At 43.8% G+C, this 24,321-nt stretch overlaps 1 protein-coding gene across 1 annotated transcript in view; it reads right to left on the minus strand.

Annotated features, from left to right (window-relative positions):
* The window catches only part of RNF169 (ring finger protein 169), a 38,978-nt gene that overhangs the window by 11,754 nt on the left and 2,903 nt on the right, over window positions 1-24,321 (minus strand). The window contains exons 2-3 of the mRNA XM_054039031.1: window positions 14,802-14,878; window positions 930-1,076 (exon numbers count right to left, since the gene is read on the minus strand). Of these exons, the coding sequence (XP_053895006.1) occupies window positions 930-1,076; window positions 14,802-14,878 (224 nt within the window). The remainder of the gene's footprint in view (window positions 1-929; window positions 1,077-14,801; window positions 14,879-24,321) is intronic.

Raw genomic sequence — 24,321 nt, forward strand, 5'->3', positions numbered from 1 at the left:
CCTTTCCACACAGTCTATGACTGATATGGGCAAGAGCCAAAGCTAAACAAGAAGTTACTCTTTACCATGCGGACATACAGTCCCCGGATGACTCGTATTGTATATATGTGTAGATGTGTATTTCTACAAGTCTATGTGTGTGTGTGAGAGAGAGAGAGAGAGAGGGAGGAAGGATACATGCCATGGCATGGTTTGCTATACAGGTTTTATCACCACCTGTTTGAAATGGCCACGTTACTCATGAGTGGGGAAGCCAGAAGCAAGTTAAACAGGCCACTCCAAATGGGAACCAATAAAACCTTCATTCCACATCATCCTGTATTCCAAAGATGTCACCTGCATTACAGAGAAGCTATTTTAGGAATGCTTTAGAGCGTTTTCAAAATGTGACTGGGACTATTTCTTGTATTCCTTCCCCCTAAAGCCAGGTGCCTTAGTCACTATGGAATCCAAATGTACAATGCACAGAAGAGCTATTCAAACCCCTACCCCTAGGGTAGGTTTTCTATAGCTAAAAATACCACAACTGTACAGTCTGGTATCTCAGGTCCTTCTAGGGCTACAAAGAAGTCAAACAAGTTCTATTGGGAAGCTACAGCTTCATAAGAATGGCTATACTGGATCAGACCAAAGGTCCATCTAGCCCAGTATCCTGTCTTCCGACAGTGGCCAGTGCCAGGTGCCCCAGAGGGAATGAACAGAACGGGTAATCATCAAGTGATCCATCCCCTGTTGCCCATTCTCAACCTCTGGCAAACAGGCTAGGGACACCATCCCTTCCAATGACATATAGCTCCTAGTTTCAACTGAGAGACATTAGATCATTTTTTACATCTAGAAAAGTGATGAATGATCCAGGACTGAATCCTGTCAGTCCTGGGTAGGTTTAATGCTATATCTGGGGTGGGAACAGGGTAGTATTTACTTACACATTCTTGATTCATTTTAAGCATTAGTGGTTCATCTTTTTTTTGCTGTTCTTCCATTTTTCTTTTTCCCACTTCCATGTCTTCTAGAATTAGCTTGTGGATCAGATCCTCAGACGTTTTTTCCTCTTGTAATTTTTCTTCCCTCAACTAGCAGTAAAATAACAAAGGAGACAACATACTTGAAATAGGCTGTTAATACAGGCAATGTATTTGTTGAATTAAACATGGAACTGGGAGCCAGAAAATCCTGTATTCTAATCCTGGTTTCTTACAATGATTCACTGTAGGAAAATCCCTTAATCCCCCCACATGCCTCAGTTTCCCCATCCATAAATAGGGCCATCACTTACTTCACAGGAGTTTCTGAGGACAAGTTTTTGAGAAGTGTTTTGACACTAACACGCACAATTAAGTACCAAGGCTATTACTGTCTTTACACACCTTAAACTGGCCGGGGCGTAGTTAGGACCAATATTTGACACAGCCTTTTTCCTTGCATCTGTTCGTAAAGCATGACAAATAGTTCTGTCTACTTTAAGAGAGCTACTTATACGTGATCCTACGACAAAGGTGCAATGTGGAAACATACAATACACACACACAGAACCCTCTCTCAAGCAAAGATTTCTGTTTTGATCTTCAAAGGGGTTATAATAAACTGAATACACTTCGTTACACACACACAGACAGTATCCTTTCTTCGCCAAGGTTACAGCGCTGCCTCCCACACCCAATATTGGGAGTTTACAGACAAATGTTGGCAGGAAGCGCTTAGTGCATCAACACCACAGATTAGGGGTGCCCAAAATCTGGGGTGGGGGAGCATTTGATATTCAATCAATCAATAGTAAATATTTGCCCATGTGATCACAGTACATGTTCTTTGAAGCCATAAGGTACTGCAGCTCTCCAGTGCTTTGATTTTCTATTCTCACGCTTCCTTCTCCTGAGTGCTCTCCTCCTTCCCTGCCACCACCTCTAAATTTGGTGTAGGAGAATATGAAAATCAAGCTTTTGAGCAGTGAATATTTTTCCCACAGTTTCTAGACTTTTCCCACTTTTGGACTATCTCCAGTGCTTTCAACTTCACCAGTATCTTGGTCCATAGAGATCGGCTCCAGAAAAAATCCTGAGGGGTTGTGATGATTTGTTCATCATTAAACAGAACTGTTAATTCCAACGACAACGTCTTTACCATATTTTCTGGTTCTCCTTTAAGTCATTAGTTTGTTGCATATCCTCTCCTGGCTAGCAAGGTGTTTTTAATTTACAGAAAAAATAGAATTAGTGAACAAACACGCTAAAAATTGTAATGACTGCAAAAATACTTTTGAGTGAAGAATTGTATTTTTAATGTAGAATATTTCATAACATACTAATACATAGTATTTAAACTAGTATAAAGAAGTGTGCTAAATACTTTGGAGATATGCACAAAGACCCTGCCTTGAAGAGTTTACAATCTATGGCCCCAATCCTGCAAGTGTATCTGTGCACGCAGAATCCAAATGAAGTTGGAGAGCTTCATACAGAGTTCTCATTACAGGATCTGAGCCTAGAAAGGCAATGTACAAACACTGGAGGGGGGTGGGGGAAGGGGAATGAAGAAAGGAGGGCAAAAACAGGAGCAAAAATTGTATGACCAAATGCTGAAGTTGGGGTTGAGGGTACCTTCTTTCGATGCATGGTTTGTTAAGAGTAATATAGAATCTCGCTACAGGACTCATATCAAGTCTTTACTCAGTAATGGGAAGTGTGAATTAAAGGGAGTCTGCTCTATTTGTTTTACTATGGGACACAATCTCAGAGGTTCATGACTCCTGTATACAATGATTTAAGTAGGGGTAAATAAACCAGGATTTTTAAAAGTTATTTCTGGCAGTCTGTCCAAAATCCTCCCCACATCTTCCATCCCTTCTCCCCCAAAATTTGTAGATTTATGGAATTTGTGGAATTATCTATTTGTCTTCTAATCTATACGATTATATTTGGATTTTATTTTAACAGCCAGGTACAGTGAGACATACAAGAATGTTTAAAAGCGTATCAGCTTACTGAAACAGACAGCAAGAGGTGCAAACATAACCTCTGCCAACAGAAAACACTCAGGGCTATCTTCTTTGGCTATTAAGAACAGCAGAGGTCTACAAAAAATCTTACAAAAAGAAAAAAGCATCTCTTGTTGACAAAGACTTTTTGTGCTCTATTTTGGAGACCATATATATCTCCCGCAAACCAAAGGGTTAATTTTGGCATCCAATAACATATTCGTACAAAGGTAACAGAGCTTTGTTTCCATTTGACTTAGAAGTATGCGAAGTTTTCCCTACAGTATAAAGTTTGGAAGCCAATAGCTCCAAATTTGGCTTGGAAGTCCATATACCCTTCCCCAGATATACCCATTTGGATGTAGTAGCTTCTGCAACTAGCAGGTTTCTCTAACCTGGAGGGAGGGAAAAATGGGAAAGCAAAAACAAAAAATCCACCACCAGAGCAGAAACAACCCGTATTCTAATTAATGGAAGATTGCCTGGGAATTTAGGCCCCAAATTTTTGTTTGAATGCAAACCGTCCAGGGAAGGCACGAGGAAAAGAAAAAGCGAAACAGACAACCTTACTTGTAACACCCAACTTGCGAGAAGTAAAAAGAGTAGATTCCTAGAAGTTTCAGTTTTGATAATCTCAGATGTTATTAGTAATTATAAGTAACAGCTCTTATTTTAACCTAGCTACCCTTTTAATATCCCAGAGGCCTTGATCACTATGCTCAGAGCTTCAGAGAATAATCCCTTGCAAGTAATCCAAAGGAAAATGGTTTTTTTAAGGTGATCACATTTCTCCGTATCAGAAATACTATTCCTATATGCTCAACATATATTTCCAGAATCTGTGAAACTCACATTTGACATCTTCTCTTCCTTGAACCTGTCTAGGTTTATGTAGTCTTTAAAGGTGCCCTCTTAGGTGAAACTGCTCTGTCTACCCCGCTGCTGAAAAGTGACATGTCAGCACATGCCCCAGGTAGGAGTTTCCCTACTGATTACAGAGTTTCCAAGGAAAAAACTGTTGTGTGAAGAGAACTGGATGCAACTATGGATTTACTCAATATTTCCTCTTCTGCCGCTAAGAGTTGTGAGGAGGTGGAGGGGATCGCGGTGCACCCTGGGTCCTGTCCCAATGACCCATGATGCAATGCTTCGCATACCAGCAATCCCTGTGCTTCCGTCCACATTTGGCACCATCTTTCAACTGTTTGTGTACTGCGCGCTCTGCCTCTTCTGTCTGCAGGAATGGATCCTGCACGGCTGACCAAAATGCTGCTCGCTCTCACTAACACGTCACGAGTGGCGGTGGAGATATTCCTTAAACTACAAAGGCAAGAGGAGTGTGACATTTATCTTGCCACGCGTAGTAGCTACAACACGAGATTGCTTGTGGCATTCACGGAGGTGCTGATCACAGTGGAACGCCGCTTTTGGGCTCGGAAAACAAGCATTGAGTGGTGGGATCACATCCTCATGCGCATCTGGACGACAACCAGTAGCTGCAGAACTTTCGGAAAGCCACATTCATGGGACTGTGTGATCTTGCCCCAGCTCTGAGGCACAAGGACACAAGAATGAGAGCTGCCCTGTCATTGGAGAAGCGTGTGGTGATTGCACTGTGGAAGCTGGCTACTCCAGACTGCTACCTATCGGTTGCTAACCAGTTCAGAGTGGAAAAGTAGACTGTTGGAATCATGTTGATGGAAGTGTGCAGGGCCATTAATTGCATCCTGCTCCAAAAGACCATGACTCTGGGCAATGTGCATGACATTGTGGATGGCTTTGCACAAATGGGCTTCCCTAACTGTGGAGGGGCGATATTCCAGTTCTGGCACCAGACGACCTAGCCACTGAGTACATTAACTGGAAGGGGTACTTAATGGTTCTCCAGGAACTTGTGGATCACCGTGGGCATTTCACGGACATTAACACAGGCTGGTTTGGAAAGATGCATGACGCATGCATCTTTCGGAACACTGGCCTGTTGAGGAAGCTGCAAGCAGGGACTTTCTTCTCGGACCAGATCACCATAGGGGAAGTCAAAATGTCCATTGTGATCCTGGGAGACCCTGCCTATCTCTTAATACCGTTGCTTATGAAATCATGCATGGAGCACCTCGACAGCAGCAAGGAGCATTTCAACAACAGGCTGAGCAAGTGCAGAATGACAGTTGAGTGTGCTTTTGGCCATTTAAAAGCCTGTGGGTGCTACCTATATGGGAGGCTGGACCTGGCCGATGACAATATTCTGATGCTTATAGCCACGTGCTGTACGCTCCATATTTGTGAAGGGAAGGGTGAAAGCTTCATTCAGGGCTGGATCGCAGAGACTCAGTGCCTGGAGGCTGAATTTGAACAGCTGGAGCCCAGGGCTATTAGAGGGGCACAGCGCGGGGTCATAAGGATCAGGGATGCCTTGAGGCAGCAATTTGAAGCTGAAAGCCACTAATATTTGTTGCTATGCTCAGGAGTGCAGTGCTTGTAATGCTAGGAGGTGATTGTGATTGGTGCAGACGATGCACTATGAAGGGGTAAGAAAATTGCCCGTTGCTTTGCAGGGCTCTGTTTGCTTTCAATGAATGGAATAAAGATTGCTTCCAAACCAAAACAATTATTTTATTAAAGAAAGAACAACCGGAGGGGAGAGAGAAACAAAAAAATTCATCAGCACTGTGGAAGATGTGGGAAGGGAGGATCCCAGGAGGAGGTGACGGTTAAAGGTTTGTGTATGTCCAGGTATCATATGCAACCTTGTCCTTTGGAGTACGGTGCAGCGGGTACTGTACTTCAGCAGGGCTAAACTGCAGAGGGACGGGTGTTGAGTGCAGTGGGTACTGGGAGTCTGCAGGGCTGGACTGTGACGGGGCAGGAGTGGAATGCAGCGGATACAGACTGGAGCTAGGAGGTTGATAAGCGTGTGTTGGCGGTGTCTGGGGGGCGCATGGGAAAGAGTTTTGCGACAGTGGCTGCAGGGGAAGGTGGACATGGAGCTGCTCGGTTTGCTGTACTAATAGCACCTGGAGCGTGTCTGCTTGGTGCTCCGTAACGTTTAAGGGCCGCTCCGTGGCTTTGTTCTGGCACACCGCATTCTCCTTTTGATTCCTCTTCTCGCTGTCCCGCCACTCTTTCAATTCTTGTTTTTTGGCCACAGAGTGCATCATGATATAACGCAGAAAGTCCTCCTTAGTTCTTCGTGGCCGCTTTCTAATTCTGCGCAGCCATTCAGCTGGCAATGATAAAGAGGGAGGCTGGGCTCCGAAGGTCATATATGTGAAGCCAAAATGCAAGATTTTACAGAAACAGTATTGTTTGCAGCACACAGACCATGGATTCAGTGATTTAAAACACAGCCACTATTCACATACCTGGCTGACCCCAGGCAAGCACACATGAGCCACAAGACCCCCCAAAATGGTGAGTAACAGCAGGGGCAGGGGAAATCAGTGTTCCAGGACTGTACTGTACACTGGGCATGTAGCTCTTGGGGAGAGCCAGCACTGTAGGGGGGCTTTATAATCATTACTGTCCCCGCATTTTCCACAGGCTGTGTTCATTATGGACGATCTCTCGCTGCTGAGGGTGAGCATGGAATCAAGAGAGGGTCTTCTCCAAGCCTGCGGCTTCCACCCTGGCCCTTATGTGGCTTGTTTGTATGCAGCAATGCCCCCCCCCCCCCCAAGTTGACAGCAGTGTGTCACGGGAAAGTTACCCGTAATGGGGCAAGAAACAAAGCAGCTCTGCCAAAGAACTTGCGGCAGCGGATAGCCCAGTATCTCCATGAGAGTTTCCTGGAGATCTCCGAGGTTGATTTCCGTGAGGTGAGGGAGTCAATCAACACCCTGTTCTGCTGCTCAGACTAGGCATGTCGTGGCACACGCATCATACAGACACTAGCCTGCTTTCTACAACCCTCCTGCCCCCAACAACTCGCTTCAGCGATTCCCAAAATCAAAGCCACTTACACCAGGAGCCTCCTCTCCTGTTTGTGCGTCGCCAAGCTCCAATCGCTGTGACTGGCTAGCCTCCTCTGGGGTAGAGAAGAGCTCCTGGCTGCATGCACCTCTGACCTCCGAGTCGTCCTCTGCCTCTGGGTCCTCCTCTCTCTCCACATCCTCGTCCAAGATTTCGTCCTCCTGGCTCGGTCCACTCTCGACTGGCATGTGAGCCACCGAAGAATCCACAGTGGCCTTCTCAGTGGAGGTGGGGTCGCCACAGAGTATTGCATCCAGCTCTTTGTAGAACCGGCAGCTTGTGGGTGCACCACTGGAGTGGCAGTTGGCCTCCCGCACCTTGTGGTAGGCGTTCCGCAGCTCCTTCACTTTGACCCTGCACTGCAGTGTGTCCCAGTCATGGCTCCTTTCTGCATGCATCATGAAATCTTTCCATAGGTGGTATAATTCCTACGGCTGGAGCGCAGCTGGGACTGGACAGCCTCCTCTCCCCAAATGCTGATGAGGTCCTGCAGCCCAGCACTGCTCCAAGGGGGGGATTGTCTGATGTGTGAAACAGGCATAGTCGCCTGAAAAGATGTGCTGAGACCAATGCACGCATCACCGAGCAAAGAGGAAGGGGACTTTCAAAATTCCCAAGTTATTTAAGGGGTAGGGCTCACGGTTGCTCACCTGAGGGCAGGGCAGTTGAGTTCAAACCGATGACCAGAGTGGGGAGAACAGGCATTGTGGAACACCTCCCGGAGGCCAATCGCAGCGCTGTAATCAACCAGGGTGTCTACACTGGCACCGCAGCGCTGTAAGCCCAGCACAGAAAGCTATATGCCTCTCGTTGGGTGGGTTTTTTTTTTTTTTTTTTTACTGTGCCGCAACTGCGCAGTTTCTGCGCACTAAGTGACTGGGCATTGTGTACACTTCGGGAGTTACACCGCAGAAAGCTGCTTTACTGCGCAGAAGCATGCCAGTGTTGACAAGGCCAAAGTTAGATACCGGATCTGAACTCAAGAGTCTGGGCTCCCACATATATTTTTAAATAATTCTGGCCACTGAAAAAGGAACTGGGGACCACGAATAAGGAGCAGTACCACAAATAAAGAACTGAGAATAAGGAACCACCCTCAGTTTCATGCCATGTTGCCCCTAGTGTTCAGGACTCTATCCAAATAATGATACAAAGCGATATTATGAAACTCTCATTACACGAGTTAGAGGGATAGTATTTAGCCCTCAAAATTTTACTTAACTTAAAAATGTTCTTTTTAAAGTTGTGGATTGGTTACATAAGGGTTGGTTATAAAAGTGATAGAGAATTTTCTCAACTGACAACCTGTCGAAGGATTACATTGTTCTTTGCTCACAGGATGAGATTTGTGGAATCTCCGCCAACCCCCTTCTCTTTCAGATGAGGTTCAGAAAGGGTATGTACACCTTGTGAGGGAAGGAAGCAGGGTTCCAGTCTGGCAGTGAACGAAGATCGAAAAGAGGAAGATAGATGAACCATCAGGCCAAACAGGAGTTAGGCAAAAAATTCTATCCTCAAAATACACAAGTGGAATAGTCAAAATGCCAGAAGCACATTAAAATACTTTTCCTTTTTGCTGCAGTGGAAATGAGAAGGATTGCTATCCATTTGTTTCAGGTCAAGAAAGAGTTACAAAAAGATCTCAGAATGATCTATAGCTAACATTACTATGATTAAAAATGGGCTTATTACACTGAACTTCAAATAAAATATATATATAAAAAAAATCAAGACTCCGACACCCAAACATACTCAGCAGCACTTATATTAGCTCTGCTGTACACTCAATACTTGTTGACTGACCAGAGCAATACAAAGGACTACAAATCAGCTACAAGTTCACTAACCAGTATCCTGCACAGTGACGGTGCTCACATAAAAGGTTTGTGGAACATGGGGAGGAGGATGGATGAGTCCTCCCAGAAGTTCCAGGCATTTAGCGGTTTGGAGGAGCAAAACCAGATGTCAGAATTAACACCCCATTGAAATGCACTGAGGCACTTCAAACCCCTGTAGTTACTGTAGCTGAAGGTGGAATAGCAGCCATCAAACGAAGTTGCCAGCAGCTGATGGAAGAAAGATATTCCCTCAAGCCCAGCAGAAATCCCCGGTACACATCCTAATTAGCTGGGCTGTGTGTTGAGGCCAGGATTTGGGCTATTTGTAGTTCACACAACTCAGATTCAGGAAGATCTGTGCATCTAGACACATCTCCTTGGAGAGAGAGAGACAAACACAGACAGCCACAAGCAACAGAGGGTCCTGTGGCACCTTTAAGACTAACAGAAGTATTGGGAGCATAAGCTTTCATGGGTAAGAACCTCACTTTTTCAGATGCAAGTAATGGAAATTTCCAGAGGCAGGTATAAATCAGTATGGAGATAATGAGGTTAGGTCAATCAGGGAGAGTGAGGTGCTCTGCTAGCAGTGGAGGTGTGAACACCAAGGGAGGAGAAACTGCTTCTGTAGTTGGATAGCCATTCACAGTCTTTGTTTAATCCTGATCTGATGGTGTCAAATTTGCAAATGAACTGGAGCTCAGCAGTTTCTCTTTGGAGTCGGGTCCTGAAGTTTTTTTGCTGTAAGATGGCTACCTTTACATCTGCTATTGTGTGGCCAGGGAGGTTGAAGTGTTCTCCTACAGGTTTTTGTATATTGCCATTCCTGATATCTGACTTGTGTCTATTTATCCTCTTGCGTAGTGATTGTCCAGTTTGGCCAATGTACATAGCAGAGGGGCATTGCTGGCACATGATGGCATATACAACATTGGTGGACATGCAGGTGAATGAACCGGTGATGTTGTAGCTGATCTGGTTAGGTCCTGTGATGGTGTTGCTGGTGTAGATATGTGGGCAGAGTTGGCATCGAGGTTTGTTGCATGGGTTGGTTCCTGAGTTAGAGTTGTTATGGTGCAGTGTGTGGTTGCTGGTGAGAATATGTTTAAGATTGGCGGGTAGCCATCTTACAGCAAAAAAACTTCAGGAGGTATGGGATCTCCTGGGCCTTTGGGGTGAAGAGGCTATGCAAGCAGAGCTATGGACCAGCCTCAGCAACATGGATATTTAAGAGCAGATTGCACAGGGGAGGAAGGCAAAGGGGTACGATGAGGATCAGCAGAAATGCAGTATGAAAGTGACAGAACTGCGCCAGGTATACCAGAAGACCAGGGAGGCCAACAACTGATTTGGTGAGGAGCTGCAGACCTGCTGCTTTTACAACAAGCTGCGTGCCATACATGGTAGAGACTCCACCCGTACCTTGCTGTCCACCGTGGACAACTCAGGAAAGCCTAAGACCTCTGCTGTGAACAGCCAAGAGGAGAAGAGGAGAGATGCGATGGGGTGGTCCGGCTGTGCTGCGAGCCAAGACCTGTTTGAGTCTAGCCAGTTCCACCAGCTGAGCGCAAGGAAGGGGAAGGGACCTCAGGTAAGTGTGCATCCATTTTTCCTTACAATGTTTAAATTTAAAAATGGCACCCAGCCCCAAATTAACAAGACACAGGTATCAACTTTGCACGGTTTTACTCATATGAGAAGAGGTAGAGGTACAACAAATAGATGTAGAATTGGCATCTGATATTCATTCCCCTGTTGGTTTAGGCAGGTGGAGAAGGGGGACACAGGGCACAGCAGTTTATGTACATAGGAGTGTCCCTTGCATCTCCTGAGACATATCCATGAAAAACTTTCATGGAGATACTGTGCAATCCTCTCTGAAAGGTTTCTAGAGATGGCTGCCTTATTTCTTTCTCTAAGATACTTTCCCACCCCACCAGGAGTCCAGCTAGCATCATTGCAGTAAACGAGCTAGCAGCATACAGGCCTGGAGTCTTCAGGATGCCAGCTGTGCTCTCTGTGCCTTTGTGACTCTCAGAAGTGAGGTATCAGCTAACCCCACCACTACCTGTGGAAAATAATGCCAATGTTGACTGCCATCGCCCTATACTTTTCTTCCCCACCCTTGTCCCTGGTGGGCCATATTCACTATGGCTGGGGCTGGCAACCAGTGCTGTGGTGAGGCATTCCAAAGATGAAGTGTCAATAAGCAAGTCTTCTTAAAAGTGTTTATGGGAATAAGAAAAGTGAGTTCTGACACTTATCTTTCCCTTTCCACAATTATTGTAAATCCAATGGTACATCTGTCTGTAGCTGCTGCTGTGGCAGCCTTGAGAGATGCCCCCTTCACATTTGCAGAATGCCTGATTTTGATGAGGAGGAAAAGACGACGACTAGAGAGGCCATATTCAATGAGATCCTGCAAGCCAGTACTGCATTGGTCTGCAAACAAAAGGCCTGGAGGGACACCATGGCAGAGAGCATGGAGAAGGAAAGAGCAGACAGGAGAAAGGTCTAGGAATGCCAGCAGGAAAAGAATAGGAAGATGCACCAGCACATAATGGGTCTTCCCAGGCAACAAACACAAATGATAAAGACCCTGGTGGACCTACAGGTCCAAAAAACCAGGAATCCCCACTCTTTGCTGACCTTGGAGAACTCCATGGTAGCAGTTCCCTATACCCCTCAACATTCCACATGGCATCATGGGCCAGGATCCTTATCCCTCTCACTCCACTCCGGGGAACAAGAAGGAAAACCACAGCTTCACATACACACCAGCAGTGGTTCTCACAGGTCAGTGTATGTAGCCACAACGGACTACATTTGTGCACTGAAATGTTTGTTTGTTTGTGCATTTTTGCACTTTTTTGCCACTCAATGAAGTTCTATTTGAGGAGAATACAGTTATCTTTATTAGTTCACAACGCATGCTGCAGAATGCATAGCAGTACTCAAAACACGCCGTACTTGTAAACAAATAGGAAGGCCCACATAAAACAGATTCAGGAAAACAGTCGTTTATAGACGTACAGCAATCACTACACAATTCTTAGCAGCACCCAAAGCTCCCGGCCCGAGAACATTACTGTTGCTGACTGTTCATGTGCTCTTTCACAGCCTCCCTCAACGGCACAGCTCCACACTGAATCCTTTTAGTGCCCCTTGTGTCTGGCTGTTCCAAGTCAGCAGGCAGCCGCTCCAGCTCCACCTCCACCTCCACCTTGAAGGCAGCTTTTTCCCCCTTTGCCTCACAGATATTATGCAGGACACCACAGGTAGCTATAACCATTTGGATCTCAGTGAGAAAAATATCCCATTTAGTGAGTAAACACTACCAATGTTCCTTCAATCTATCCAAAGCACATTCAACTGTCATTCGGCACCTTTTGAGCTGGTAGCTGGCAGTACTGAGGAACTATTCGAGATGGCCAGCACACAGCTTCTTCAGCCAGGAGAGCCAGGGCTACTCTGGCTACCCCAGAATCACTCCTGGATTTCAATATCACTAATGCTAATCTGATGGGTTGGGAACTTATGTCCCTGCTTGCAGCTTTCTGAACAGTCCTCTGTCCTTAAAGATGCAAGAGTCTTGCACCTTCCTGGACCAGCCCACACGGATATTGGTGAAGCATTGCTGGTAATCCACCACTGCTGGCATAACCATAGAAGAGTAGCCTTTTCTAATGACGTACTCTGTCCAAGGTGCTACAAAGGGGATGTGCGTGCATCTATTGCCCCATTGCTGTAAATACACCCACTATGGCCTACACATTGCTGAGAGTTACAGCCTTACATAGCAGGAGACAATGAATGGCCCTACACATTTTTATGACAACGCCCCCAACTGTGGATTTTCCTACTCCAAAATTATTTCCCACTGACTTGTAGAAAACAAGTGTTGCACGCTTCCACAGTGCAACTACCATTTGCTTCTCAGTTATCAATCCAGCTCTCATTCTGGTGTCCATGTGCTGGAGTGAGCTCAGCACACAAATCAAGAATGTGACCTTTCGCATCTGAATGTTCTGCAGCCACTGCTCATTGTTCAAATCTGCATTACGATGCGATCCCAGTGCTTGTTTCTCTGGCCCAGAAGCAGCACTCCACCATCTGAAGCTGCTCTGTGACTGTCACTAACAACCCTGAATTGTTTTTGTGACGTTGTGCAGTCTATATGGTTTTATAAAAACCATGATAATAAGTGAATATAACGTAACTGGGATATGCTTCATGCAAAAGGTCTCTTGTTAGGTATCATTACAAAGCTTATAATCTACTGAGTGTAATCATCCACTTTGTATAAATGTACCACTCTTGTATCTAAAACTAGAAATATAAAATAACTCTGAGGGCCTATTGTAATTATGTAAAGTGTGGGCCATTAATGATGGTTTGAAATCTTGATGACTCCCATTATCTGCAGATGGCTGTGTTTACCTGTGAGTTTTCCTGTATGTGTGCGTGCTGGCAAGTGAGTAATGAAGTCTTGCAGTGACATGTGATCATGTCACCTGATCTGGAATCCATTTTAACCTGGTGCTTTTCCAGTGAGGGGGGGTGGAAACCCAGAGGGACAAAGGGTTCCCGCCTTATGCAAAAGATATATAAAGGGGTGGAAGAGAACAAAGGAGGGAGAGGAGCCATCATGAAGAATCCCCTAACTATCACCTGAGCTGCAACAAGAGCTGTACCGGGGGAAAGAATTGTGCCCAGGCCTGGAAGGTGTCCAGTCTGAGAAAAAACTTACTGAAGCATCTCTGAGGGTGAGATTTCTGTATTCAGTTTGATTAGGCATAGATTTGCGCATTTTATTTTATTTTGCTTGGTGACTTACTTTGTTCTGTCTGTTACTACTTGGAACCACTTAAATCCTATTTTCTGTATTTAATAAAATCACTTTCTATTTAGTAATTTACTCAGAGTATGTATTAATACCTGGGGGAGCAAACAACTGTGCATATCTCTCTATCAGTGTTATAGAGGGCGAACAATTTATGAGTTTACTCTGCATAAGCTTTATGCAGGGTAAAATGGACTTATCTGGGTTTAGACCCCATTGGGAGTTGGGCATCTGAGTGCTAAAGACAAGCACACTTCTGTAAGCTGTTTTCAGGTAAACTTGCAGCTTGGGGGCAAGTGATTCAGACCCTGGGTTTGTGTTGGAGCAGACAGGAGTGGCTGGCTCAGCAAGACAGGGTGCTGGAGTCCTGAGCTGGCAGGGAAAACAGGAGCAGAGGTAGTCTTTGCACATCAGGCAGCAGCTCCCAAGGGGGGTTCTGTGATCCAACCCATCACAGTTTTTTGCTATGTCCTTCAGCAAACTGTCCTTAAAGAAATCATGTCCACCATTGGTGCAGCACTTCCAGCAGGTCTGAGAATAGTACAGAGGTCTGCGGGCTCCATGCTTCTGTCAAAGATGGTGAACACTGAAAAGTGCCGCACAAGTTTGTGAAGTTTAAAAAAAAAAAATTAAAAAAACAAGGGTGAGAAAGTTATGGGATATGGATGGCATTATGGGATAGAGAAAGTTGCAGGCTGGGAACTTGACCCCTAGCTCCCAGAGATTCTGGGAGACTCATTTGTACTCCACAACCCACTGCAAAAAGTTCCCAAGAGGCATTGTACCAGATGACAGTGCATGGCACACTGGGATACCTACCCATGGCGCGTAGCCTTTTGCATCTACACAAGTACTCCTGGTGAACACGCGCAGTGCTGATTCAAGCAGCCAAGTATGCATTCACATGAGTGATATACAAACTTTGGAGGTTGTACCTTAACGTAACTTGTGTCAACCAAAGTTTGTAGTGTAGACCTGGCCTAAGATGTCAGTAGTTCTGGAACCAGCTAACTGCCAACATTTTCCTGAATTGACTGACTGGTAGGAAGGGACAAGTGACCTTTGTTTTAGAAAAGAAAATAATGCTTAGAATTCTTCATATAGGTAAGCAGGCATATCAGTAAGGATTCCAAGTTTCTCTGGAAGAAAGTCACAATTAAACAAAATACTATACCTTCCTCAGCTGGCTTTCGTATTCCTCCCGCAGTTCCCCTGGTTTGCATAATTTGATGGGTGCTCTGAATATAAAGTCTAGAAAAGAAATGAAAAAAGGGAACATACTTTAAGGTCTGATAATTAGGAATATCGTCAAGCTGCCCTTGTTACATTGTCTTGCTCTCCCAACTCAATACACAAAAGTGTTCTGAGAGCTAAGTGCCAACAGTAACACTTTGCTGTTCACAGGTCTCTGACCAAACCACTCCTGACATTTCCTTTTGCATTTCATCATTGTGGAATTCACCTCCCCAAAGCAATTCACCTGCTCAGTTTCCTTAACGTACCCAAAGTGCTCAACCCCATGCACTGACAGGGGATGTATAATCCTCACGCATCCCTCCCTGAAAGTGTCACTCCCATCTTAAAGAACAGGAGTACTTGTGGCACCTTAGAGACTAACAAATTTATTAGAGCATAAGCTTTCGTACGAAGTGGGCTGTAGTCCATGAAAGCTTATGCTCTAATAAATTTGTTAGTCTCTAAGGTGCCACAAGTACTCCTGTTCTTTTTACGGATACAGACTAACACGGCTACTACTCTGAAACTCCCATCTTAGTTATAGCTAGGCATCCTCTCCAAGTGTTTTACAAGCAATTAAGCATCATAACCCCCCATGGAGGTGTTATCTCCATTTTACGTAGATGTAAACAAACAGTAATTAAGCAACTTGCTTGAAGTGTCACAGCCAGTCAGTGATAGAGCCAGAAATAGAAACAAGTGTTATGCTCTACTACAGTGGTCTCCAAAGTGGGGTGTGCAAGAGAATCCTTCAGGATGCGGCAGTTCGGGCGGCTTTTTTTTTTTTTTTTTGCTTCGGCAGTTCGGGCGGGAGTCCGAGCATGTTTGTTTTTTTGCTTGGGGCAGCAAAAATGGTAAAGCCGGCCCTGCGGCGCGGCAGGGGGTGCGTGCTCAAATTTTTTTTACTGATAGGGGTGAGCAATCAAAAAAGTTTGGAGACCACTGCTCTACTAGACCAAACTAGCAAGCTCATCTACAAGTCTTTACTCACAAAGGCAGTACAATATCCTTATTCCTACAGGTCTCTTGCTTCCATTTAAACAAAGCTATTAATCTAAACATAGTTTCTAAATTTTGTTTAAATGGTCTGTTACATTTATCAACATGCCTATGAGATCTACATTCTATTCACCTACACAAACATTTTGCCGTTTGAATTTCTCAATTAGCTGTCTTATTAGAACTATAATTAGAAAACAGGGCTTTTATTTTGTTTGCAATGCACAGAGTAACTTCAGCAGTCTTAAGTCTCACACACAATTTATTCAACTCTTTCCCCAGTACACTAAAAAAAACCAAAGAAGTAGAAACAAAACCAAGTTTATCATATTGGTGAACAGTCACTTTTAAGCTTCCACAGCAGTAGGTTTTGGTACACTATTAAGTTCCTAATGTCAGCTTTAAAAGTCCCCACCCACTTTTATATAGCACACGTCTGGACAAGTGACACTCTAGAGTCAGAGAAATTTTTAAGAGGAATCCAAAAGAGAAAGCAACCTGAAAAAAATATCTTTCAATCTGCGTTCACCTACTCATTCAGGAAATACCCATGATGCAGCATTAATACAGGCAAGCTAGGCCTATTTTATATAAAAGGTATGGGGTTTTTTTTTTTTGTTCTACAATTTTCTTCAACCATCCCCAACCTCCACCAAAAAAAAAAAGGGGGGGGGGAGGAGGATAGGGAGAAGTAAAAGGTTTTATGAAACAAAACCAAACCACAAACCATATAAGTCAGTTTTTAAGCAGATTTATTCCTGAAACATAAGAGGGCATATTTATAGTCCAAAATGAAAAGTTCATAACTGTGTAACTAACTTAAAAGAACACAGCAACAGAGTCTCCAGCCTACTAACTAGTGAGGTCCTACCCCTCTTTTGTACCTGCTTTTCAGTATCAATATCTGCATCAACTTACTTGCTTTTTACAGTCACTTGCCTATCACAAAATTTCAGCCATGCTAAAAACACACACTCAACTGATAGAGAGCTGGCTGGACAGTACAGGCATTTTAAAAGTTGACAAAATTCTGAATTCAACTCTCTTGTCTTCCATGACTTTGCTTCCATGATTTTCCAACATTCTGATACAACCAAAACACAAGACAAACTCTGAAACTTGTCATTCACAAGGGTGAATTTGGGGTATAGATCTGGCGCTTCAATTTTAAATGCTAGAAAGAACATAAGAATGGCCAGACTGGGTCAGACCAAAGGTCCATCCAGCCCAGTATCCTGTCTACCGACAGTGGCCAATGCCAGGTGCCCCAGAGGGAGTGAACCTAACAGGTAATGATCAAGTGATCTCTCTCCTGCCATCCATCTCCACCCTCTGACAAACAGAGGCTAGGGACACCATTCCTTACCCATCCTGGCTAATAGCCATTAATGGACTTAACCTCCATGAATTTATCTAGTTCTCTTTTAAACCCTGTTATAGTCCTAACGTTCACATCCTCCTCAGGCAAGGAGTTCCACAGGTTGACACATTTATTAGAGTTAGAATGAGAAGCAGCCACCTAGTAAATGCAAAAATATGAAGACTGAAAAATAAGATGAACTAGCTAGCTTTATATGGAAACATTATCAGATGCCCTGTTCATCTTCCAGAAGCTCCTACATTCTGCCAAACCAATTCCATCCTTCAAGTTCATAACTCCATCCATTCTCAACAGTTAATCCCTCCCCCTAGTTACGCCCCCCTCTCTGAGAATTTAGGGCATGTCTTCACTAGCAATGTTAGAGTGCTGGTGCGGCAGCGCTTTAAGGTGGCTGTGCTGTCGCGGCACCAGCGCTAGGTAAAAAACCAACACCTCCACGAGGGGAATGGCTCCCAGCGCTGGTGCACTGTCTACAATTGGCACTTTACAGCGCTGAAACTTGCAGCGCTTGGGGTGTGTTTTTTCACACCCCTGAGCGAGAAAGTTGCAGTGCTGTAAAGTGCCAGTGTAGACAAGCCCTTAGACCACTTTGTCACTCTTGGTTTCCTGGTAGACATAAAAACTTTGAGGGTCTCCCTGCTTCCCTTTCTACATTTTAAAGTAGTAAATGTTTTCATTCACGGTCAGAGCCTGGTGCTTTCAAATATAAATTATGTTTATGTAAATATTTCAGTGATACAGAGGTGCAGAAATGGGGGCAGGAAGGAAGGAAGTCCTGATAAAACCTATTTCTTCTTTTATCTTCAGAAAAAGAACAGGTTTTTCATAACCTACAAAAGATTTAAGGATGTGAACATTGAGTAGGGAAAGGAATTCCTTAGAACAATCCAAGGACTATAACTAGGAGCTAAGGACAGAAATTAAGAAAATTTAGGCTGAAAAAAAAATAAATCAATAATTTTTTCCTGAAAGCAAGAGCTAGTCAGTAGCCTACTCTTTCAGAAAGTGGTGGAAATTCCATTATTTAACTAGACTGGGCAAAGCACTCGAGAATGCATTGCAGGGAAGAATCCTGCAAGGCCAGAAAGAGAGAGACTAGATGACGTAGTAAGTCTTTTCCATCTCTATGATAGTAAAGATGGTCTTAGAGAGTGGAATTCATTCTTCAAACCCTAGCAAACACTTACATTATCCTAAGGTTTGGACAATTTATGCCATATAGTTTTGTAATATCCCCATAGCCGTCCCAAAACATGCAGACAGTAGAAGATATTAACTCCCAAGAGTCAGCCCCAAGCAGCAGCAACCAGAGCAGCACTGGGACAGAGGGAGCAGACCATCAGAGACCTAGGATGCTCTCAGAACCCTTGACAGCAAAACTGTGAAGTATACTGAAAATGCACAAAGGAGGAATAAGGGAAGGTGTAGATGCTGATTAGGGTCTGAAACAGCCTTGGGAAGGAGACATACAGAAGGGTGAGGCAACAGGCAAGCATTAAAATAAAATATAATAGAAAGGGCCATAGAGATTGAAAGGGAAGCACTTTGAGTCAGCAGTGGAGGAGCATACTGGCCGAGGAACCCAAACAGAAGGATTCATATACTTCAAGGACAGATGGGACTTTGTAATAATCTCCAAAATCATCTGCCTGCTAAAACCTGACAATAGCTAGGCAGCAAGTATGGTGAGACTGCTGCCTATCATGCTGACCAATACTGTCTCATTGTTTCCTTCTGCTGCCCCATCTGTCAGTATCCACTTGTTGTCTGTTTTCTGACGGCAAACACTTTGTGGCAGGTACTATGTCTCTTTGTTCTGTGTTTGTACAATGGCAGGCACAGTGGGGTCCTGGTCTATATGCAGGGCTCATAGGTGCTACTGAAATACAAATAATCTACTCCGACCTCCTGCAAAACATGAATCATAGAATTTCACTCAGTGGTTCCTGCTTCCAGTCCAATAACTTGTAGCTTAACGAGATCATGCATTTTAGAAAGACTTCCTATCTTGATTTAAAAGACTGCAAGTGCTGAAGAATTTACCACATGCCTTGGTAATCTGTTCCAATAGTTAATTAGGGAGATGGTGGTAGAAGGGATGGTTCATGGGGGAAACAAATGTAAGTAATAAGATTAGTACCTTTATGTTTTGCTCACATCTGTGTATTAGGATTTGTCTGACTTGTGTTTTTAGATTATATATTCTGCAGGGTAGGGACCTTGTTTTATGTGTGGGTACAGCATCTAGCATAATGGGGCCTCAATCCTCACTGGGGCATTAGGGTTCCACCACATAATAATTTAATATTTGATTATTACCAGTGAGTTAACAAACAAGTGTCCTTAATCTGCAATGCTTGACTCAGGCCTAAATTGTATCTAAATTATTATTATTCATTTTTACTATGGCAAATATTAGACAGCATAATGGATAAATTAGTCTTTTTTAAAAAAATCCTTAGGTATAATCTGTGACCTCTATAATAGGCTGGTTCTGTACTAATGTTATCTCTGCATGTTATGGCCAGCAGAGAGTGAAATAAAGATTTCCCCAATTACCCCCATGCTAGGACAGGGAAGTCACACGAAGCAGGATGTTTGAAGCTCTTTCATAAGTAACATGCCATTTTATGAATGACAGCAACACACTGAATACAAACTAGCTGCCAGATTCATGAAGGTCTACTAGAACTGGGGGTAAGCTTCAATTTGTAAAGAGATATTCCTCCTACCTAGAGAAGCTGTTTCATTTTTTGAATGCAGCGGGAATAAAATGGGCCCCCACCCTATAAAAGACACACAGAGCTCTGAGCAATTCTCAAGTGCTTATGTGGAAAGGGAAAGAAAGGGGTTTAATTCAGTGTGTGTGGGGGGGCACTAAAACTATAGTTAGATTTATAGATAGCTATTTTCATTCTAATACATTTTTGCTGCTAAGTGCTTTATCTTCAGCTGTCCCAATCTCTGCTGGTCAACAGAATGAGGTACCAAATGCTGTTTTCAGCTAGGAGTCATTGTCACTCATCCAGCAACTCCCTCCTTCTGTCAGTCTCCTACCCCTTTACTATGGCTCTATCCCCCACTTCACATTGTTTGAGCTGTTTCTCCCACTGGGGGCAGGTCTACACTACAGCCGGGATCAACGCTCCAAATCGATCCACTGGCGGTCGATTTAGCGGGTCTAGTAAAGACCTGCCAAATTGACTGCAGACTGCTCTCCAGTCGACCCCTGTACTCTACCCCCGACAAGAAGAGGAAGGTAAGTCGACGGGAGATTTTCTCCCGTCGACCCCCCGCGATGTAGACCCCCACGGTAACTCGACCTAAGGTACATCGACTCCAGCTATGTTATTCACATAGCTGTAGTTATGGAGTGTAGGTCGTCTTACCGCGGTGGTGTAGACATAGCTTGGGTCCTTATCTATCCTGGGAAATGCACTGATTAGAGCAGTGGTTTTCAACCTTTTATCGTTTGCAGACTCCCTAAAAAATTTCAAATGGAGCTGCGGACCCCTTTGGAAATCTTAGACACAGTCTGTGGACCCCCAGGTTGAAAAGCACTGGTGTAGACAGAAGCCATACTAACAAATCAAATGTTAACTATTATTTGGCCTTTGTACGAACAAGACCATTCACATTTAAAACACATTAACTAGACAGGGTAGTTGAGGTAAAATAATTTTCAAGCTACCTATTTTTCTAGTCTACACAAGGACACTCAGGGCAGATCAGTGTTTAACATCATGCTTATTAACACACTTTCCAACAGGATGCACTTGCCCAGCATAGACAAGATCTGTGTTTTTGCCTCTCATTTGTCTCCCTTCTTACACAGGATCATATGTTTCTTTGCCACCATCCCCACTGCCACCATCAGTGCTTTCACAAAAGCAGAAGCACAGTCAAACTGACATGAGCCTCATACATTTCACAGCGCAGAGGGCTTTTTGTCTGGATTTCTTTTGTTGGCAGTTAGCCTTGGGTTATGCACTCCCATTCCCTCCCTCGACTCTTAAGGAATTTATCTTCTTTGTACAATGCTAAGAGTTCTATTTTATTTTAGTACATGCCCCAAATTAAGTTTTGTTAAAAGGGATTCTACAAAACTTAGTTTTAGTTTCAACAACAGAACATTCCCTCACCAGCATGAACCTCCGGGATACTATTATCAGATTCAACAATGGAACCCTACAGACTATATACAAGAAACCCATGGATCACCACACTTACCTTCACAGACACAGGCCTACAGTACATAATTATTTCAGTACAACTATGTCGCTCAGGGGTGTGAAAAATCCATACCCCATAGCGATGTAGTTATACTGACCTAAGCCCAGTGTTGTCGGTGGGAGAAGCTCTTCCGCTGACATAGCTACTGCCTCTTGCGGAGGTGGATTAATTACGCTGACAGGAGAGCTCTCTCCCACCGGCATAGAGCGTCTTCCCTAAAGCACTACAGTTGCCCAGCTGCATCAGTGCAACTGCGTCAATGCAGTGAAGAAATCAGTTATCTACAGCCAGGCACTCGGATACCACAGGATATGTTTCAAGAAGAAAGTCTGGTAAACACACTTAAAACTGACTTCATCAAACAAGGACACTCCACCAGAGAAATAGATTGCATCATGGAACGGGCTACCCAAATACCCAGAAAGAACCTGCTTCAATATGGGAAAAACAAAAACAAACAAACAAAAAAATCCTCTGACTGCACCCTCCTAATTGTCACATACCACTCCACACTGGAATCCATAAAAGGTATCATCAATGAGGACCCCATCCTGAAAGAAATATTTCCTGAACCCCCTCTTCTGGCCTAAAAACATCCCAATCTCATCATCGGAAGCAAGTCCCCACAGAACAGGACCCACCAGTTCAAAGTGGCACTAGGCCTCGCTACAACAACTGATGCAAAACCTGCAGATAAAATTTCACTGCTACAATGATCAATATCCTCCCAACACACCTTTCAAAATCCATGGTCCTACTCATGCCTATCACAACATGTGGTATACCTCATCCAGCGCACTAAATGCCCCAACAACATGCCTGAAACCAGTCAATCACTATGCTCTCAAATGAACTCACACAGAAAAATGATAGGAGACAGGAGCACAATATCACCCATGAGTGAATATTTTTCATGGAACAACTGCTCCATGTCTGACCTCTTGGTCCTCATCCTCAGGGGAGCATCATCTCCTTCTCCTGTATTTTATGCGGGACTCAATCTGGTAGACATACTGTAAAGTGGCCTCAGACCACATCTACTCCTATCTTGCCTGTAGGACCTGATCCTACTTTGTGAATCCTGTAGAGGCTTAGGCTTGAGTTCAGTACTGAATGCTCAGTGATTTCAGGACTGAGGTGGCTGTGTGCATGCCCAGTAGCAGAAATTTAGGCACCATGGGAATTTAGTCACCTACCAGGTTAGGCAGCAGCTGAGCACAGGTTATGAAGATCTGAATTTTGGATGTAGGCATCTAAAGTGTCAGTTAGGCACTTAAGTTTCCCTCATGAATCCCACCCCATCGACCTGTCTACATTATTTTAACTGTAGCAGAGGAACACCACCGTTTTAACACTTTTAAATTTTAATTTTTAATTAATGGAGATATCCTATCTCCTAGAACTGGAAGGGACCTTGAAAGGTCATCGAGTCCAGCCCCCTGCCTTCACTAGCAGGACCAAGTACTGATTTTGCCCCAGATCCCTAAGTGGCCCCCTCAAGGACTGAACTCACAACCCTGGGTTTAACAGGCCAATGCTCAAACCACTGAGCTATCCCTCCCCCTACACAGAGTTTCCTAAATTCTTTAAAGCTAAGCCCAGTTCCCTTTCAACACTGCTATTTGTTAAAGACCTACCCACAACCTGTAGACACTGAAGGAAGAATATCATATTATGAAGATCTACACAATCTACTCTAATAATATTGACATACTGCTATTGACATATCACTGAGTTAACCACCACCGCAAGGAAGAAGGCAGTTCACACCTCAGAACTACCCTTTCAGGTTCACTGCAGACAATACACTGCATCAGCTACTCTTGGGTTTCATTTTGAATGCTTTCTACACAACCAAGACAGCTAACAATTTACGGGGGGGGAGGGGGGAGGAGGGGAAGAGACTTAAGAGCAGTCTACAGGTTCGTCCACGCCTTTAACTCCTGCAATGAAGACAAACCTTATGTTAATGTTTGAGGAGAAAGTGAAACTAGCTAGTCTGTAATCTGTTTACACTGTCCAGTCTCCAGAGTCTAAACAGCAGCATTAACGAATGGTGCATTGCTAATGACAAAGCATCAGTGGTGAAGAGTTCATTTTTTAAATGATCAAGTGCTGTAATAGGTAGAACTTTTAGAAGACAGTTGTTTGTAGTGAGTGTTCCCTCAACTGTGTTGCTGCCTGCTTTACAGATGGACGAGGAATTAGCCAAAGGAAGTGATTAATTCAGTACTAGTAAACATTTTGCCAAGAAGAGACTCCCTTTGGCACTAAACTTTTCTCTTTTCCTTACACCATACAGATGAACTGACCGTACTTTATCAGCTGACTAACCTGATGCCAAAGAAAATACCTCAGTAATCATTTACTTCTGGACTATATATTTTGCCAGCTACAAAATAATTCCCAATCTGCCATCTCAATCTATAGGAAAATTTTCAATTCCTGCACCCAAAATTGTGGTAATGAGTTTTAAAGACTTTGTACTATTACTTAATCTGAAGCTAAGCATATACAGAAAAGAGGAATAATACATTATCCACCACCCCAAGATCCCAGTCTGCTCTTCATTGACTTTTCTAAAATAAATTCATGTTGTCACTATTTGTTGACTAAAATAGAATAACTACTGTATTAAAATATCTTGGCTATTTCCTTTCATTCTTCTCCCTTAAGAACAGACCTATTACAACTCACTACAGAGAAACTTGTTAAAAGCTCAATATTGTAATAATGTTGGTTTAAGGCAACTGCCATGTACTTACAAGCTTAATTCCAAAGTATTTTGTCTTGAGATATCATTTATCAATATCTCACACAATAACCCTGCATTCACTTCAATGGT

The sequence above is a fragment of the Malaclemys terrapin genome, chromosome 1 (genome assembly GCF_027887155.1).
Source record: "Malaclemys terrapin pileata isolate rMalTer1 chromosome 1, rMalTer1.hap1, whole genome shotgun sequence".
Classification (NCBI taxonomy): Eukaryota; Metazoa; Chordata; order Testudines; family Emydidae; genus Malaclemys; species Malaclemys terrapin.